The 18,804-nt window shown below is 47.4% G+C and overlaps 2 protein-coding genes across 2 annotated transcripts in view; one reads left to right on the top strand and one right to left on the bottom strand.

Moving 5' to 3' along the window:
- The window catches only part of Itgad (integrin subunit alpha D), a 29,985-nt gene extending 18,279 nt beyond the window's left edge, over positions 1-11,706 (top strand). Inside the window, exons 19-30 of the mRNA XM_057778455.1 lie at positions 679-752; positions 944-1,085; positions 5,939-6,052; positions 6,167-6,246; positions 6,352-6,435; positions 9,432-9,510; positions 9,635-9,742; positions 9,833-9,910; positions 10,078-10,191; positions 10,332-10,433; positions 10,846-10,956; positions 11,474-11,706. Of these exons, the coding sequence (XP_057634438.1) occupies positions 679-752; positions 944-1,085; positions 5,939-6,052; positions 6,167-6,246; positions 6,352-6,435; positions 9,432-9,510; positions 9,635-9,742; positions 9,833-9,910; positions 10,078-10,191; positions 10,332-10,433; positions 10,846-10,956; positions 11,474-11,587 (1,200 nt within the window). The 3' untranslated portion in view covers positions 11,588-11,706. The remainder of the gene's footprint in view (positions 1-678; positions 753-943; positions 1,086-5,938; positions 6,053-6,166; positions 6,247-6,351; positions 6,436-9,431; positions 9,511-9,634; positions 9,743-9,832; positions 9,911-10,077; positions 10,192-10,331; positions 10,434-10,845; positions 10,957-11,473) is intronic.
- A 271-nt stretch (positions 11,707-11,977) lies between these two features.
- LOC130880430 (cytochrome c oxidase subunit 6A2, mitochondrial) lies at positions 11,978-12,707 on the bottom strand. The gene is made up of 3 exons (XM_057779453.1): positions 12,558-12,707; positions 12,256-12,392; positions 11,978-12,163 (listed from the first exon to the last, which is right to left on the bottom strand). The coding sequence occupies exons 1-3, from the start codon at positions 12,628-12,630 to the stop codon at positions 12,080-12,082; spliced, it is 294 nt and encodes a 97-aa protein (XP_057635436.1). The 5' UTR covers positions 12,631-12,707; the 3' UTR covers positions 11,978-12,079.
- Positions 12,708-18,804: the final 6,097 nt, after the last annotated feature.

Below are 18,804 nucleotides of genomic sequence, written 5' to 3'. Positions count from 1 at the left end.
TTACCTCGGAACCTCGGTCTGCAGTAATTCCCATTTGAAAACCATTCCCTTCTCTCTGTCCAAAGAAAGAGCCTGCCTCATCTGCTCTGACCACACCGGTGCCTCCCACACCTCATCTCCTCTGACCACACCGGTGCCTCCCACACCTCATCTCTTCTGACCACACTGGGTGCCTCCCACACCTCATCTCCTCTGACCACACCAGTGCCTCCCACACCTCATCTCTGACCACACCTGCACCTCCCAGCTCCCACTTTTCCTCTGGTTCCTAAGTCTGCTACGATTGTCCATTTCAAAGCGGTACACCTGGAAACTGAGACACTCCATCTGCATTGGTCTTGGGTCACACATTTCTCGTGCATTGGAGCCATATCTAATTCACCTGTAGTTTTTACTTCCCCAAACTTCCACCCAGTTGAAAACTCCCGCCCTGTTTCTAACATCTAGTAACGTTTGCTGAGTATCTGCTGCAGCACAGCGGGACTTGATCCAGCTAGACTTCGTTGTGCTGAAGCCAAGACGTCACGTTCTCATTCTTTCAGTCCTCGTCAGCCCAAGGCCCATTCCTTGCAGGTGTCTATGAGAGCACTGGGGGCAGAGGTTTGCTCTCAGTCCAGAGAGGGGGTCAGAGACTTAGTCAGACATGGAAGAGAAAGGAGCAAGCCGTTTTTGTTGCAGCTCCCATTTGAGAAGAACTGTAAGCAAGAACTCCTGTGTGAAGGGGACCTGGGCATCAGCTTTAACTTCTCAGGGTGAGTGCTGTCTCCTTCCAGATGATGAACCACTTGTGACCACCCCCTTGACTGCCTAAAAAAAAGTAAATTCTGTTGGAATACCATCAGCTCAAGGTTCATGAGTTCTCACTATCTAGCTCCTGGCCTTGATCCACTTTCCACTTACCCCCAATAGAGCCCCTCCTTCAGGCTTGCCCTTCCTTCCTCAGCCTGCAGATGTTGGTGGTGGGAAGCTCCCCGGAGCTCACCGTGACAGTAACAGTGTGGAATGAGGGTGAGGACAGCTATGGAACGGTAATCAAATTTTACTACCCAGCAGGGCTATCTTATCGTCGGATAATGGAAATACAGGTAAGCAGGTCCCTTGGACTCTACTAGATAGCTCGGGCCTTTTCTGTCTCTGATACCAAAGTACTACAGGCTGAATGAACCATAAAGAAATGATAGTAATTTGGCTCAAGATTCTGGAAGTGCAGACTTAAGGGTGCACCTGGTGGTGGCCTCGCTGGCAGAGTCTCAAGGCAGTTCAAGAAACAGTGTAGCAAAGACAGGTGTATGTGTGGGCGTTCTGTCCTCTTCTATCCTGGGGTCCCACGTTAATGACCTTATCTAATTTTGATCACTTCCCAAAGGCCCCACTTCTAAACGCCACAGTCTGGGCAAGTTTCTACTTTCTTAATATCTTACAATGGGGATTAAATGTCACACACAGAATCTTGGGATCCTCAAGCCATTTTCAAACCAAAAGTCATTCTCAAATCCCGGCCCTATAACTTCCAGTTGTGCAATCCTTATACCATATATGTATCTAGATATTATAGGTCATCACAGATAAAGTATATTAAGCCTATGTGTCAATAAATAACATGGAGCAAATATTCATAAAATCATGCCTAGTCAGAAGTAAAAAACTGCTAACATCCTTAGAGCCGCCCACTCTCTGTCTTTCCCTGTCACAACCCCGTTCTCTCTCCCATGATAAGCAGATTCTTAACTTCATGAGAATCATTTCCAGGAATTTGTAGGGTTGCCATCCACGGGTGTGTCCCTAAATCACACGGTTCAGGTTCACTGGGGCTTGGACTCTATGTGAATGGAAGCGTGTGGTATGTGCTCTTCTGTGTCTTGACCTCCTCCTTCAGTGTTGTTTGTGAGGTCCTCCGTGCTGCTGCGTGTGACTGTGGCAGCTGCACCATTGCGACCAAATATCTGCCAGCAACAACCTGAAAGGGGAGAGGCGTATTTGGCTCCCAGTTTAGAAGGTGTGTTAGACAGAACTGACGGTGTGAGTTTCTACTGAAAGGGGAGGTGCACATTTTAGAGGGCGTGTTAGTCAGGGTTCTTTAAAGGAATGGAACTGATGCAATGAGTATCTATTAAGAGGGGATGGACTGGGCTGGCTTATAGGATGCTGTCTGGGCAGTCCAGCAAGGGCTGACTCGGGCCAGGAAGGCTGTATCAGTAGCTGCACTCAGGACTGGTAGCTGTCAGTCATGAAGCTGATGTCTCAGCGCTCTCAATCTGATGCTGGAGCCCTGGGGACCCTCAGAGAGTCGCTGGGCTTCAGTCTGTGTTAGAATCCTGAAAAAGATGGATTTAATACTGGCCACAGCCGCAGGATAGATGAACTTGCCAGCTTGCATTGTGAGGTAATTCTACCAGAGAACACACAGACACCCTTAAAGCCAAGCTGTATTGCCAACTGCACAGGGAACTTTTCCAAATCACTCAGCCCTGAGCAACACCACTTTTTGTCTTTTATGAACAAAAACCACACCTGGTTGATACACGTTGGTTAGCAGGAGCAGTCAGCAAGGAAGCAAAACTACAGGAGACATAGAGCAAGGTTAGTACATTAGGGACTTTTCTGGGCCCTGAACTATGGATTAGGTTTTGTTCTCATTTGGCAGAGGTTGGAGCCTATGTGCTGGGTATTAAGGTCAGAACATTGCCTCTAACATGGTGTCAGTCATGCTAAGTTCTCAGGACCTGCGTGAACTACAGTGAGAGCAAACAGAGAACCGAGTTTCCTTCTTTAATGCCCTTTTCTGTGGACTGCCACCAGAGATGTGGCCCAGATTTAGGGTGGTCTTCCCCCCTCAAATAATCGAATTAATTAATAAGTCCATCAGCTGGCGTTTAGGTGGTTCCAGATGTAGTCAAGTTGATAACCAAGATTAGCAGCCATCACAGAAGGTGATGGAGACACAGGGGCTGCAGCATGGCCTCTGTAGTGTAAGGGGGTTGACTATACCTTATCAGCAAAGAATAAACAGGCCTCAAACAGGCTTCTTTTTTTTGAGACAGGGTTTCTCTGTGGTTTTGGAGCCTGTCCTAGAACTAGTTCTTGTAGACCAGGCTGGTCTCGAACTCACAGAGATCCGCCTGCCTCTGCCTCCCAAGTGCTGGGATTAAAGGCGTGCGCTACCACCGCCCGGCTCAAGCAGGCTTCTATATGTCTCGAGACCCATTCAGAGTAGCCTGCATCATCCGGCAAGGCTGTGCACCCGCAAAGTTCTACAATCTTCCTCCACCCCAGAAAACAGCACCACCACCGAAGGGGACAAAGTATACAGACAGATGAGCCTGTGGTAGCATTTCACATTCAGACCCTAGCATAACATAACAGTGCCACAGTTTCACTGTGTGAGAGCTCTACCTGGCCATGTCGCATTTGGACCACTCTGCTTCTGATGGTTGCTTTCCTGATTTGAGCCATGACTGTTCTTAAGCTGCTATCTGCGTGACGCATAACATTTTGGGGGATTTATACCACATAGGAATTCTATAGATTGAATGTCACGGCCGCCTCGTCCAGCAAGGAAGCCGCAACACCGGAGCTCTTCTTGCTAAGCAGTTTATTCAGGACCTTGTTAACAATTGTAAAATCAATCCCCCCCCCCCCCCCCGGCAAAAACCTCTCCCAGCCCTTAAATAGGCCTGGGCTACCAATCCTGGATAGCCACGTAGGCACCGTTCATAGGTCCATACATACACAGGCAGCTTACGATCATCGCGTGATGATCGCAAGAGTCTGGCCTTTGCCATATGCGCTCGCTTTCGGGATCGCGGAAGGCGGAAGCCAGCGCCATCTTTAAGGTGCAGCTCCACGCAGCTCTCTACAATTGAACATTTTCAGAAGTGTATTTTTTTTTTTGCCTATTTGCCCTTCTGTGAGTAGCATATGAGGGTCCCTGTGCCTTCTGTCAGCTCTTGACACTAGACTTCCAGCTGTCAGTATGGCCACACATTTCCTTGCAGTTTTTGTTTGGAATATTCTAGAGAAATTGTGCAACTTTACATACATTTTGTGGTCCTTTGGGTCTTTTTTTTGGGGGGGGAATTTGTCTATCTACATATTTTCTTCTGTTCTTGCTTGTATTTTAAAAATTGGCCAGCATAGTGGCACACACCTTTAATCCCAGCATTCAAGAGGCAGAGACAGGTGAGTTTGAGGCCAACCTGGTCTACCCGGTGAGTTCCAGGACAACCAAAGCTACACAGAAAAGCCCTGTCTCGAAAAACCAAAAAGATAAAAAAACAAATCAGAAAAAAAAACAAAAACAAACAAACAAAAAAACACCTAAATGAATGAATGAATAAATAAATAAATAAATAACTCTGGATGTGGCAGTATAAACCTTTAATACCAAAACTCTTGTGTGGTGCAGACAGGAGAATCTCTGTGATTTTTAGGCTAGCCTTGTACACATAGTGAGTTCTAGGCCATTAAGGATCACCTAGGGAGACCCAGACTTAAATGTCGATTTGCAAGAGCTCTTTACATACTCCGATGGTCCCGTAGAGCGATATGCTGCCCTTTCAGTCTCTGCGTTGTATCTTCCAGCTCTATATAAAGGATGTCTTAATTCAATCCAATTGAGTTATCAATCTTTTCCTCTATTCTTAGTATTTTTTTTGTGTGTGTGTATGAATCTTGTGTAAGAAATACTTCGTCATATCCTAATGCCCGAGTGTGTAGATCTTTCCACCTACCCATAGATGGCAGGCCTTTGCTCTTTGTCCCCCTCCCAAGTCCACACCACCCCTCAGACTTGTACGCCAAGGGCCACTGCCTACCCGCCTGTGTCTCCCCGTTTCCTGCCACCCCTGAGGTGACAGGCCAGCTTGAGCAAGGGCTGATCCCAATCAAGACCAAACTCAGTAATGACAAAGTGTCGTGGTCACAGGCTGGCCTTGAACGTCTGAATTTACGTGTTACAGGCATGTGCCACAGTTCATGAGGTTCTAGGAATCAAGTCTAACACAGCTACAGAACATCCCCAGCCTGAGAAAGGTGGTTAAGGATGCTTGACACCAAGACTGATGGCTGGAGCTCAATCCCCAAGACTGACAAGATGGAAGGAGAGAATGGGCTCCTGCAAAGTGTCCTCTGACGTCACACACACACACACACACACACACACACACACACACACACAGAGAGAGAGAGAGAGAGAGAGAGAGAGAGAGAGAAAGAGAGAGAGAGAGAGATCTAATAAAGCATTAATGTTTAAAAGAAAACAATATATTTCCCAGGGAAGGGTTGTGGTGGTAGAGAATTTACCTAACATGCATGAGGCTCCCCACCCCCAAGTTATGATAAGCTGTAATCCCTTTTAAAGTCTTTATAGTTTTACTTTTGTTCTTAAAAGTCTTTGAAACAACTAGAACTTATTTAATATTTAATAAAAAGAGGCAGGGATCTCATTTCATTGTTCTCTCTGTACTTTTATTTTTCAATACGAGGCGATTTTTCTTGGTACCATTTATTGAAAAGCCCGTCCTCCCCTACTGTTCAGCAAGGACAGCACCATCTTCTGTCAGATAACTGCGGCAGTCTGGATGGAAAGTGTCCCCCACAGTCTTAAGAATTTTATCACTTGGTCCTCAGTTGGTGGCACAATGTCTGGGAGGTTTAGGGTCTTGCTGGAGGAAGTGCATCACTGCTGGGTTGGGGTTAAGAGTCAAAGCTTCAGGCCCCTTGAAGCTTGTATTTTCTGTTTAGCGCTGTGGTTGAGGGTGTGAGCTCTCAGATTTCTGCTCCGGCTGCCATACCTCCCGGCCATGACAGACTCTTACCCCTCCAGAGCTGTGAGCCAAATGGACCCTTCTATATTGAAGTTGCCTTGGCCACCGCGTTCTGTCAGAGCCACAGACAAATAACCAATAGGGTAACGTGAATTCATCTGCTCTCCTACAAGCAACCTCACCAGCGCCCACTCCGCTTGGCGTGCGAGACTGAGTCCACGGCCCAGGAGAGCCTGCGGAGCAGCAGCTGTAGCATCAACCACCCCATCTTCCGAGAAGGCGCCAAGGTCAGTGCTACCTGCCTCCCCCCAGATCCTCAGTGCTGGTCTCTTTGTCCCCACACACTCCTCCCCTTCCTTTCCCATGACCTTCTCCATGTCTTCCTTTCTTTCTCCCCTCAGAGCACCTTCATCGTCACATTTGATGTCTCCTACAAGGCCTTCCTGGGAGACAGGTTGCTGATGAGGGCGGATGCCAGCAGGTGAGCCCGGGAGAGCTAGTCTGTCACTCCTCCCCCAGTCCTCACCCCAGCTGGCTGTTGTTTTCCTGGACTCCTCACAAGTGTCTTCCTCTCCTTTTTCTCCAGTGAAAATAATAAGCCTGAATCCAACATGACTGCCTTCCAGCTAGAGCTCCCGGTGAAATACACTGTGTATACAGTGGTCCGTAGGTACTAAATCCTCAGCCTTTGCCTTGGCCCTTTGCTTCCTCCAGGCCTGGTAGTCTGAGTCAGCCCATTTTACCATAGTGGACTGAGCCTGGATCCTAACAGAAAAGCTGTATAATTCTTGGACAGTCGGGCCTGCTGGTGGGCTTGCTCACCTCTTCACCAGTGCTACCCCCTTCTTCCTCCCATGTTCAGTCTTCCTCTCAGTGAAGCTTTCCTTGGTGTTAGATGCAAACACACCAAGTAAAGCTACTAGATTAAGGTCAAGACTCTCCTGGGCATTGTGTGCTGGGAACTTGACCTAACAGGATAGGTCTGTGATCACACCGAGGCGAGGCAGGGCAGAGGAGGGTAGAACTGGCAGGAGAGAGAAGGCAAAGCTTCTGCGATGGGTTTGAAGGTGTGTAGGTGAGGGGGCAGGGCAGGCTAGAAGCAAGGGGCCGTATTTCAGATAGCGGGAACTGTGTGGAAGCCTGTGAGAATATCAAGGAACAAGTTTGGCGCGGTGGCTGCTGAGCCTGTAGGAGAACTGGAGGGAGTCAGGATCAAATGTGTCGTTGTCAATGACATGACCCATGCATGGACGACATGTATGAATTTTCTCTTTCATCCCTAGGAAAACACTTACAACACAGGGCACAGTTAAATTTTAAGCGTTTTTTTTTTTGTTATTGTGGGGTTTGGGAAGAGTTATATAGTTTTTTGTTTTGTTTTGTTTTTTGATTTTTCGAGGCAGGGTTTCTCTGTAGCTTTGGGGACTGTCCTGAAACTAGCTCTTGTAGACCAGGCTGGCCTTGGACTCACAGAGATCCACCTGCCTCTGCCTCCCGAGTGCTGGGATTAAAGGAGGGTGCCACCACTGCCCAGCTGAGTTATATAGTTTTTTTTAAAAAAATTATTATATCCACTTAATCTTCTGGACAACCATATTGCTCTCCCTATTTTTCTCCAGTAAAAAAAAAAATTCAAGAGTTTAAATAACTTGCCCCTGTATTTACCAGGGAATGTCTCCTACAAGGCCAACTTTCATAGCAGGGTAGCTTATATTGTCCAGAGTAAGCAGGCAAGCCCAAGGCTTCCACCAGAGCAACTTTGTGCCCATGCGCACATGTTGTTACACACCTCTCAAGACTGAGGAAGGCTGAGTGTTTCACTTAGAGCTGAAAAGAGGTTTAAGGCCTGGAGGTGGCTCAGTGGGTAAAGTCACAAGCTGCCAAGCCTGATACCTGGGACCCACACGGTAGGGTGAGAGAACAGACTTTGTGTGTTGTCCCTTTCACAGTGTTTTTCAAAGAGAAAACCTTTAGAACTAGAGATTTTAAAGTAAGAAATGGGATCCCAGAGAGAAGAGGTTCAGGAAGTACAGAGGAGTCCCAGCTAGCATACGGAGAGAAAAACCCCAGTGTTATGGAGAGCTCATGCGTACTGGGTGCTGCTATGGCCCTCATTAGAAAACCGGCAGGACTCTAGTGAAGTTGAATGACTTGCGCTTCAAGTTGAGTAGGAAGCACTGTGTTTGAGGTGTGAACGCATGCAGTTTGTCACCAGTGCCTCGGTTCTGAGGCTTGAACCTGAGGCGCAGAGCAGGCGATGCAAGTGCCCCGCTGCAGAGCACACCCTCAGGCTGCTCCACGTGCTCTCAGAGGTCACGTTGATAGAGTGGAAACTATTGGGGTACGCAGGGGTAGGTAATCTGGCTTCTGGGTAATGGTGAAGCATGTTGGCTCCTTCCTCTTTCTCTTCTTCTTCTTCCTCCTCTCCTCCTTTTCCTTCTCTCTTCCTTCTTTTTTAAAATCAGGCTCACACTATGTGGTCCTGACTGTTCTGAAACTCTCTATGTAGATCAGGCTAGCATCAGACTCACAGAGATCCATCTGTCTCTGCCTCTGCCTCCTGCTTGCTGGGACTATAGATGGGCACCACCATGCCCAGCCTGCCTTATGGTATTGGGATCTGAGACATCCAGCATTGAGAAGGTGGGAATTATAACTTAACTAATGAAATCATCAGTACAATCCAAATACCCTGGAAAAAAAATTTGTGTGTGATGATGCTTTTGTTTATATCAGCATTGGTATACCATAACACCTTTTTTCCAAAAGTAAATATGTATTCTTTATTTTTTCATTTAAATTTTATTTTTGATAATTTCATACATGAGTAATGTATTTACATAGCCTCCATTCCTCTCTCTCCCTCCTTACTGCTCCTTGCCTGGCCCTCCCTTTTCTCTTCTGTAACAGAAAGCCGTGGATAAGCCAGATGTGTTGGCTTGCAGCTGTAATCCTTGCATTTTGGAAGGCAGGGGCAGGAAGCTCACTGCAAATCTAAGGCTGGTCTGAGATACAGTTTGAGGCCTGTCTCGGAAATACAAAAACAAGGAACCAGTAGACAGAAACCCCTGTCAGCGTATATGGGCCTTCTTGACTTGAGCCCCGGGGGCGTCCCTTTTCACATGGGCTAACTTGCGCCAACATGACTGTATCTACTCATTACTGCCACCAGAGACAGGCTCTTACTCCATCTGTTCCAAGTAATCTAGCCTTCACTTCCTAGATCCCCCATAGGCTTATTCATTCTGGCAGAAGACCTTCTAGTAGTTCCTGAGGCTACTCCCTGTCTACTAGACCCTATCAGCTAGAGGAAGCATATAAATGCTTTCTTTCCACTGGGAAAGGTTGAACATTACAAGTGACATGCAGAAGTCAGGTCTGAAAGTAAAATTTCTAGAATTTGACTAAACATTTTATGCCAAAGAGCTGGAACAAATCCATGGTGGTATAAAGAAGCCGGGGCACCAAGGGAGGAGCTGGTAATTCCGTGTGTCTGGCAAAAAACACTGTAGCGAGAGGAGTGGCATGGGTGCTGAGGCTGTAAATGCACATGGGGACAGGTGTTATTTTCCTGCGTCATCTGCCGGGCCCAGCACTCTGTAGCAAGCTATGGCTCAGTGGAGATGGCGTCAGAGCGGTTTTTCACCAACATGCCATTTTCTCTAGGCAGGAAGATTCCACAAAGCATTTCAACTTTTCTTCTTTCGACGGGGAGAGAAGGAAAGAGGCTGGACATCGATATCGTGTGAGAAGCTAGAGGCTTTGCACGCCCGTCTCAGCTGGGGGGCGGGGAGCAGGAGAGCTATAGGTAAGAAATAAATGGGGGTGTTCTAGGGATCTTGCTAACATCAGGACTCCCTTTCCCGCAGGTGAATAACTTGGGCTCGTGGAAGCTGGCCATCAGCGTACACTTCTGGGTCCCCATCCTCCTGAACGGTGTGACTGTGTGGGAAGTGGCTGTGACGACCTCAACAAAGGTACCAGCCTGAAGTTTCTCTCTCCCCAGAATCATTTTCTGTAACAACACCGTGCTCTTATCAGGAAAATGTCCCCACCCCCACCCCCAGGGTGTCTCCTGTGCATCCCAGAAGGAACCCCCTCAGCATTCTGACTTTCTGACCCAGATTCAAAGGCGTTCTGTGCTGGTGAGAAAAGCCCATGCCCTGGGGGACACAGGGATACACTGATGAGTCAGAGCCATGTGGTCTGTCTGTGGTTTTAGATCCTCTACTCCATGCTGGACAGCCTTCAGTCCCTCTTTTCCTCTCTCTAGTAAACACCCTCCTCAGCTTTATTCCCCCCACTTCCCCAGGACTGCTCCATTGCTGACTGCCTGCACTTCCGCTGTGACATCCCCTCCTTGGGCATCCAGGATGAGCTTGACTTCATTCTGAAGGGCAACCTCAGCTTCGGCTGGGTCAGCCAGGTGCGTGGCCAGGAGCAGAGGTCCTCCCCCAGTCCATGCGTGCCTGATGGCTCTGGAGCATCCTTGGGTCAGGGTGGTTCTTGACCCCTCAGCTCCTCCCAGGTCCAACTCCCAGCTCTGCCCCACCCTCTCTTTTGCAGACACTGCAGAAAAAGGTGGTGGTCCTGAGTGTGGCTGAGATCACATTCGACACATCTGTGTATTCCCAGCTGCCAGGACAGGAGGCGTTTCTGAGAGCCCAGGTAGTGGCTGTGTGGCAGGCGGTGGCCAGGCTGGCGAGAGGGCTCCTAATGCTCAGTCTGCAGTGCTGGCTGGGGGCCTTGCCAGCCTGGAGGGAGGTCGAGTGAAGGGCCTTAGACACTTAGTGCACAAGAGCTTCTGTAACTCAATGCCTGGAATAGGGGATGGGCAAGGAAGGGGGAATATTAAAGACTGGGAGCCTGATGTGTACGTGTGTGTGCATGTGTGTGTGTGTGCATGCACACACATGAGAATATGTGTCAATGAGTGTGTGCGAGTGTGTGTTAGTGTATATATGTATGTGTGTGTGTGTGTGTGAGAGAGAGAGAGAGAGAGAGAGAGAGAGGGATGGAGGGAGGGAGAGAGGGAGGGAGAGAAAGGGAGAGAGAGAGCCCTCTTTGGTCTTCAAATCAGGTAGAGACAGTATTAGAAAAATTTGAGGTCTACGAGCCCATCTCCCTCATCGTGGGCAGCTCGGCGGGCGGCCTGCTGGTGCTGGCTCTCATCACAGCCGCACTGTACAAGGTGAGGTGTCGTTTCCAATCATACTCCCAACACTCCCAGTGTGCACCACCAGCTCTGCCGTGCACGAAACACAATAGTGAACACTCGGATCATGGTTGTGGGGCAGGCTTGGGAACACATTCCATCTCTGTCACTTACAGTTTAATTTTAGGAAAGTTGCTTCTCGTTTGGGGGCCTCTTTTTTTGCTTCTCATTTTTGGAATAACAACAACACTTACATCACAGATTGGCTGAAGTGAAACAGAAATGCCAAGGTATGCGTGCAAATCTGCCTGACGGTTAATCTGTGCTTTTCTCCTGTAGTTATGTGTCTAACACCTGCTTGGCACACAATTTCAATATGGGACAGCTGTTTGTATGCATGTTCTGGGACACGGCTGTTCGCATGCATGTTCTGGAACACAGCTGTTCACATGCAAGTTCCGGGACACGGCTAAGAGTTTAGCTCTCTTCAACTTCTTCTCAACTTTCTTCCCTGCCCTCTTACCCGTTTTTTCTGGCTTACCACATTTCATAGCTTGGCTTCTTCAAACGTCGGTACAAAGAAATGCTGGATGGCAAGCCTGTGGCTCCTTCGCCAGCCGGTGAGGCTGATAACAGCTGTGAGACCCCACATCTGCTTCCGTCCTAGGAATCTGCCTTCCCAGGATCTTCCCAGGGAAGAAGCACTCTATGGCTCAGGGCTAGCCTGGGCAACTTCCCAGGTGTGATGTTCCTGAGCTGGGAGATTTTTATGCTTTTGCCCATGTATTAGACTTCAGTGTTGATCCAGGGGCAGGAGCAAGTACAGGGACAGCATACTATGGACAAAACTTACAACACAACACAGAGTGAGGCGAATATGCTTGCCACACAATGCATCGCTTGGATAAAATGTTGTTTTAAATAAAATGAAAACGGAGGAGGAACGTTCACATTTTCCTTGTATGAAGAGCCTGACCCCAGATACCAACTGCCCTTCTGGAGTCTGCCCCGCCCCCTCTGCCGTGCTGTTCCCAAAGAGCCAGAGGACACAAAAGTTCCACACCTTTATTGCCCTTGGGACTGTCCCCTGGAACTTCAGGGGCTCACACAGCCGGTACACAGAAGGTCAGTTTGGAGATCGCAAAAGAGTCTGTCTGCTTCAAGAGTCCTCATAGCCCGTGGGCAAAGGATTGACGTGGGGGTTGTGGAAGAGCGTGTGGTTGCCATCCCCCCAGGAGAAGGGCTGTAGAGAGAAGGCAGACAGATCACTACAATCCCTCCCCCTGGGACTCATCGCCCCCCCCCCCCTCGCCCTCCCTCAGGCTCTGGCTGTACCTTGGTGCGGATGCGGAGGTGGTGGTAAGGGATGAACTCTGGGCGCTCACGGTGGCCAGCGTGCATCCAGCAGTTGAGGGAGCAGAGGGCCACGCTGGGCAGGGCTAGCACAAAGGTCAAGATGCGCCAGGTGTTGGCTGCGGGGACAAAGGAGAGGATCGGAGAGAGGCTATCCCTGGACCTAGAGGCCAGGAAGACCAGTGCCGTTGGGTAGGTGGATCGGGTGGATCGGTAGAGGGTAGCCAGGAGAGGGAGCAGAAAAGAGGAGGACAAGAGTCACAGTCAGGTCTAGCCCCGCTTACCTCCTGCCCCGCCATGGTCTCCTTTGGCTGCACTGGCCAGGCCCCGACTCAGGACCTTAAGAGGCAGAGCCATTGCTGAGGAGACGCCGGAATGACACTGCCCTTTCTTTTCCCCTTCAGGCAGCCTGGAGGCCGCCCTCCCCTCTCTGAGCCAATCACCTGTTGAGCTGGAACGGAAGGCTATTTTTAGGGGCCTTCTCTATCTAAAGTGAGCTTCTCCAGGCAGCTGACACAATGCGTGCCTTTCATGTTGGCAAGAGAGCATTTCAAGTGAAAGCTGTGCCTGGCTTGCTTGGTGAGCCAGGCCTGTCACCCCACCGCTTGAGCTGCACAGGCAGGAGGAGCAGAGTTTAAGGCCACCTTTGTCTGTTTAGTGAGTCTGAGCACAGCAGCTTGGGCAATGTGAGACCCTGTCTTTAAAAACGAAATAAAAGATGACCGGTGGTGGTGTCACCTTTAATCCCAGCACTCAGGAGGCAGAGGCAGGCGAATCTCTGAGTTCGAGGCCAGCCTGGTCTACAGAGTAAGTTCCAGGACAGCCAGGGCTACACAGAGAAACCTTGTCTTGAAGACAGCAACACAAATGGGAGGTAGAAGGGCAACGAGAATGTAGCTTAGTTGGTAGAACGCCTGGAGTGTCTGCCTGCCCAGTACCCACAATGCCCCATGTTCTGTCTCCAGGGCTACTGCAAGCCCAGTGTAGTGGCACAGATCTTTAATGCCAGAACGTGGGATGTGGAAGCAAGAGGATCAGGAGTTCAAGGCCATCCTAGATTACATACCAAGGTCAAAGGCTACACTAGACTCTCTAACTAAATAAATAAAAAATATACTATCTATTTCCATAGTAGTGGGGAATGATTTTACTATCCTCAGGGCCTAGTACAGACTAGGCGTGCAATGTGCATAAAATTAATGAAGTGCCCATTAATAAAATGTTTATCGGTGTGGGGAATTGAATCCCAGGACTGAGTGCTTGATAGTTAAATGCACTTCCTGAGAGGACTCTAGCCAGCTCAGGAATGGTGAACACGGCTTTGGCAGGCCTTGCCCTTCCCTCATTCTCTCTGCCTTGTTGAAAACCCTTAGATCACATTCCTAAAGCCGGCCACCAAGGTCTGTCTTCTTATTTGGCCACTTCCTCCTCCTGAAGCTGACAAGGTCCAGCTATCAGAATATTGAAGTCCAGCTATCAAAGTACTGAAGTCCAGCAATCAAAAGACCTCTCTGGCTCACCTATTTAACACACCCAGTTAAAATGAACTGCATCACCCTAACACGGGGTTTCCCATTTTACCTTTATAAACCGCCATTTGCTTATGTGTCCCGTCTGTCTCCTCTCTATCCAGAGGCAATCCTTTGTCTCCCCCACTGGGTAAAATACCCCTCCTCCTCTCCCTAGTTCCCCCCCTTATCCTCTGTCTCCCGTCTTTGTCTCTTATTCCCTGCCCCCTGTCTCTCTGGAGCTAATAAATCTTTGTGCTGAGAATGTGGCCTTGGGGGTCCTGAGCCCACACAGATCCGCTTCATTTCCACTGAGCTCAGTCATTGTCTTTGCTTTGTCTTACTTTGTATTATCGAGTGTGTGTCACAGCGCTGTGTGGAGTTCAGAGGACGGACAACGTTGTGGGGTTTGTTCTCTCTGTCTACCTTCAGGTGGATTCTGGGAACCAAGCACAAGTCACCAAGTGTGTTTAGCGAGCACCTTTGCCCACTGATCCATCTCAGGCACAGAGGGAGGAAAGAATGAAAGAAAGCAGCCAGAGCTAGCTCCACAAAGCTCTCTCTGTAGGCTAGGCCGGGGTCACACTCATGACCTCCTGCATTACAGGTTTGAATTACACTGTGCTCAGATTTACAGTCTTCACAGGACGCCTCCAGCTTGGAACAAAGTTTGATGTATCTAATCTGAACTCAGTTTGCAGAAGTGAGTCAGGTACAATTTCAGGAAAGGCCTCTATACCCATACTTCTTATTTACTTTAAGTTGGGGCTGCTGAGATGACTCAGCAGGTTAGGGTGATTGTTGTCAAGCCTGAGTTTGATCCCAAAGACCCATGAGGTGAGAGAGACATCTTCAAGCTCCCCTCTCCCACAAATAAACAATTAAATGTAATAGAAACTGAACGGTTTCCACTTGCCGAGGTTCCTCCTTCAGTTCACCTTCTTTGGTGACTCTACTGGACTAGAACAGATTCTTCTGAGGGTCACTGTTGTCCTGTTGGAGTTTAGGATTGCTGTGGCCATGGACTTTAAATTCACCTCCCTGTACGCACAGTTTCCTGGAACCCCCTCCTTATTCTGTACCACTATGGCTACTGAAGAAAACAGAGAGACATTTTCACTTATAATGACTCTAGGTCTTCCTTTTCTCCTAAGAAGCCACTCAGTGATATGCTGAGAACTTCATCCCTGCAGGCTAGGCCTGGAGAATCCCAGAGGTTTGCTGGCTATGACTTGAAAACTGCAAAGGTCACTACTGTCCTCTGTCGCCATCATGTGGTGCACTTGCCCGAGTACCTGAAAATTTTTACTTGTGTGCAATGTGGTTGATTTTTGGGCTGCTCCGGACTGAACCTAGAGGCTGGACATACTAGGCAAACCCACACCCCTGGTTCACCTTCTCTTTTCCTCCTTTGGCTTTTGAGACAAGCTCTACCTGGGTACCCCTGTCTGGCCTGGAAGTTAAGTCCTCCTTAGTGCAGTATTTTGAGGTGCTTGCTTCCACATCCAACTGGTTTTAATTTAACTGCTTCTGTGCGGAGACCGTAGCATGGGCACTCGTCACCGCCTCTGAGCTCTCTCTTGTGCCGGTCGTCAGATTCCTATTCCTGGAAGACTACTTTGTTCTTTGCTTCAGGCAGAGAACAGAACAAACTCACCAACTGCTAAGCCCCATGGAGCAGCATCTCAGCCATTTGTTAGACATTTGCCAAGTGGTGGTGGTGAGGTCCGTGGAGCGGTGGCTCACACCAATCTTTCTCATGCTTGCTCCATAGGACACTACATGGTATTGTTAGCAGGAAGGTGTTTGAGTTCCTGCCCAGGTCACCACATGTTATTGGGGAAATCAGACTCAGAAGAAAGGGTGGACATGGTCCAGAAGAAACCTGTTCTATTTCATTTTAGAGAACATCCATCTACAGGGACAGGTGAGATGTATAGCCAGGCATAAATCATTAAAGAAGGAAGATAATTTCCCCAGAATATCTGTCATTCCCAGGTACTAACATGATCCTTCCTACCAGGCTTCACACCTCGGAGGCATGGTGGCCAGGCTTATAGGAAACATTAAGGCCAACAGTACTGTGAGTCCAAGGGGAGCAGAAGGCACTGTGACCTCTTCCAAATGCCCCTGTTGAATTCCTTAAGATTCTGCCATGTGAGCCGGGTGTGGTGGCACACGCCTTTAAGCCCACACTCTGGAGTCAGAGGCAGGTGGAGCTCTGTCAGTCTGAGGCCAGCCTGGTCTATAGAGTGAGTTCCAGGACCACCAAAGATACACAGAGAAACCCTGTCTTGAAAAACCATGCACAGAGCCACCAGCTTTTGGGTTTGCCACTGGAGCAGGGCTGTGGAGTTATTCAGATTTCTACCATACATTGACCAACCAGCTTCTGGTTGAGGGGGAGGAGGGCTGATGAGCCTGCCTTTGTCCCTGGATGGTGACAAAGGGTTGGTCCAGGTTTCCTCTTCCTCAGCTGGGGTGGTGGATCCATAGAAAGATGCCTGCAGTTTAGTCTTTAATGAGCATCCAGAGCTCAGCCTGCTGTGCCGGCTGGTTCTACGGCAGAGCATCTTCATTGCATTTATTTGACACTGCCTTGGAGACTCCTCATAAAATCAGGTATTGACCTCTCGGTCCTGGGATTATCCTTGCTAAGAGAACTGAATGCCAAGTTAACGGACATGCTAACTAGCATGCAGGTCCCATGCCAGCGAGGCGGTAGGCTTAGGCACAAGGTCCCCCTGTTTACAGCTTCACAGTGTGTCAGTTCAGGAAGCAAACTGCCATTTGGTTCTCCATTGCTTGAGATATTTGGGATGTGGGGGTATGGGCTCCAAGACGCTCCACCGTGCAAGAGAATCTGCTGATCATATGAGACACTAGTAGCAATCCATCCTCCCTACAGATAGGAGATTTCTCTGGTTCAGGCTGCATAGGCACTGTCAGGAGCAGACGACTCTGGAAAGTCTTACTTCCCTATGCATCCCTATCTTGTATTGAGGCTGGCGTGCAGCTTTCTCTGATGTGGGCTGTGTCCTATCCAAAAGGAGAGGGTACTACTTGAGCCTGGGGCTTCCCTGCCATGCGAATCTACCAACCAACTACTCTTACAGAGTTCACATACTGTAAATCTAACCCATTTTATTCAATTCGCCATAATCAGGTCTTATAGTTTCCTTTGGCGAAAATACTCTTGATTTTAAATATTATTTCTGATTAGCAAACTTCAAGCTTAGTTTCAAACTTGCTCTGCTTGGAAAGCTCTGCCCTGACATTTTCACAACACACAGCAGACTGTATAATGGAGATGTCAATTGGCCCCTGTGCAATGGAGATGTCGATTGGTCTCTGTATAATGGAGATGTCCATTGGTCTCTGCCTCCAACCTTGTCTCTGTAAATAAATTACATTTACATTTGAATGGCTACAAACATATTGTAGGCATAGTAAAAACGTTTTATCACTTATGAGATGACTGGATTAGTTAATTCAAATTTAAATTACTTTTGTTTTAAAAATTAATAATAAACTAGAAACTCCCAGAAGATTAGGATTTTATCTACTGGGATAATTTATCTTTGTTAAGATTTTGAGCCTTAATAAATAACAAATTTTGGATTGAAGTTCTTTTTAGTACCAAAATAAACTTCATGCCATAAATACAAAGCACAGAGAAACTTGGAATCTCATTTTGATGATTCTTTTATAGTGCGCCTCTATAAAATCTAAAACAGTTTCCTAGTTCATGAAGTATGTGCTTTTCTTTAATTATATACATTTTATGTTATTAATTTCCATAGTAAAAACCATTTCAGAAACTCTTAAAGTGATTTCCATTTTCCATTATATTCAGAATCCAAAAGGTGACTTTATTCCTTTCTAGCATTTGCTTCCCCCGAAACTGGCATTTTTTTTAAATTTTGGAATCCTCATTTCTAAAGTGAGATCTCCAGGAATGTAAACATGTGACATTATCTTTTATATCAAGCAAGCTCATTTTCATCATTAAGGATATAATTCCGATTCTAGAGAGGGCCAGATTTATTTTCATCAGTAGACATTCATAAGAATGAAGCTGTGTGCAAGGAGTCATTACTATAGCTATCGTGACTTGGTTTTCCCAAACGGTAAAGTTTAACAAAGTTTAACAAAGACGTGAGAGATTAGACACACCCTTTAAGTAAGTTTTTGCTGTCATGAATGGATCGTTATAACCTTAGGAACATTAAAAACCTCAATCAGTAAACACATCACGTCCCGTTCCTCATAAACTTTATATTACTTATATAATTATATATTCAGACCTTTTATGACTTGGCTTTACGTTGTCATGGTTTCATCCATTGTTAAATTTTTACTTTTAGGACAAAGCTTATATATTGTATCTATATATGATTCACTTTTATCTAAACTATTTTAATTACTTTTATTAAAGGTATAACCTTATAGTTATATCTTTGAAGCATTTTAACCTTTTATGCGGTGCGGTAGGAAGTATTACAGCTTGCATTAGCCCCCCTAATATCACCTGTAAGGAAACTGAGACAAAACTGTTTGGATATAAAGTGGGCGGGTCGGATCCCATTTCCAGAGCAGTTTTTCAGCAATCTTAAACAGCATACTGCAATTTACCAACATCATCTATGCCCTAAAGGAATTTTTAAAATAAAACGGAGCCCAATGGTTTATAATGGATAGCAAACTCACTGTTGAGTCTAGTGACAGCTATATGGATCCAAAGCATCTGTCTTCCTTTTATTCTGTGTAGAGTTGTCCAACTGTGTCTTATCTGCTGGGCCTGATGGGGACTCTCATAAGAAAGACAGCATTTTTCTTTGAGTAAACTATAAGAAAAACGTTTTAAAGGGTCACCCTCTGATATCTGTAAATTAATAAGATCGTAGGTGAGAGGAAGCTTGCCTTCATGATCAAACAGGATCAAACTGACAGAGGTATTCTCTTAGCTGGCTACTTCCTCCTCCTGAGGCTGACTACCAAGGTCTAACTACCAGAGTATTGA

The sequence above is a fragment of the Chionomys nivalis genome, chromosome 8 (assembly GCF_950005125.1).
Source record: "Chionomys nivalis chromosome 8, mChiNiv1.1, whole genome shotgun sequence".
Taxonomy (NCBI): Eukaryota; Metazoa; Chordata; class Mammalia; order Rodentia; family Cricetidae; genus Chionomys; species Chionomys nivalis.
The sequence above is the reverse complement of the archived record's forward strand: the minus strand, read 5'-3'. Positions and strand labels throughout refer to the sequence as shown.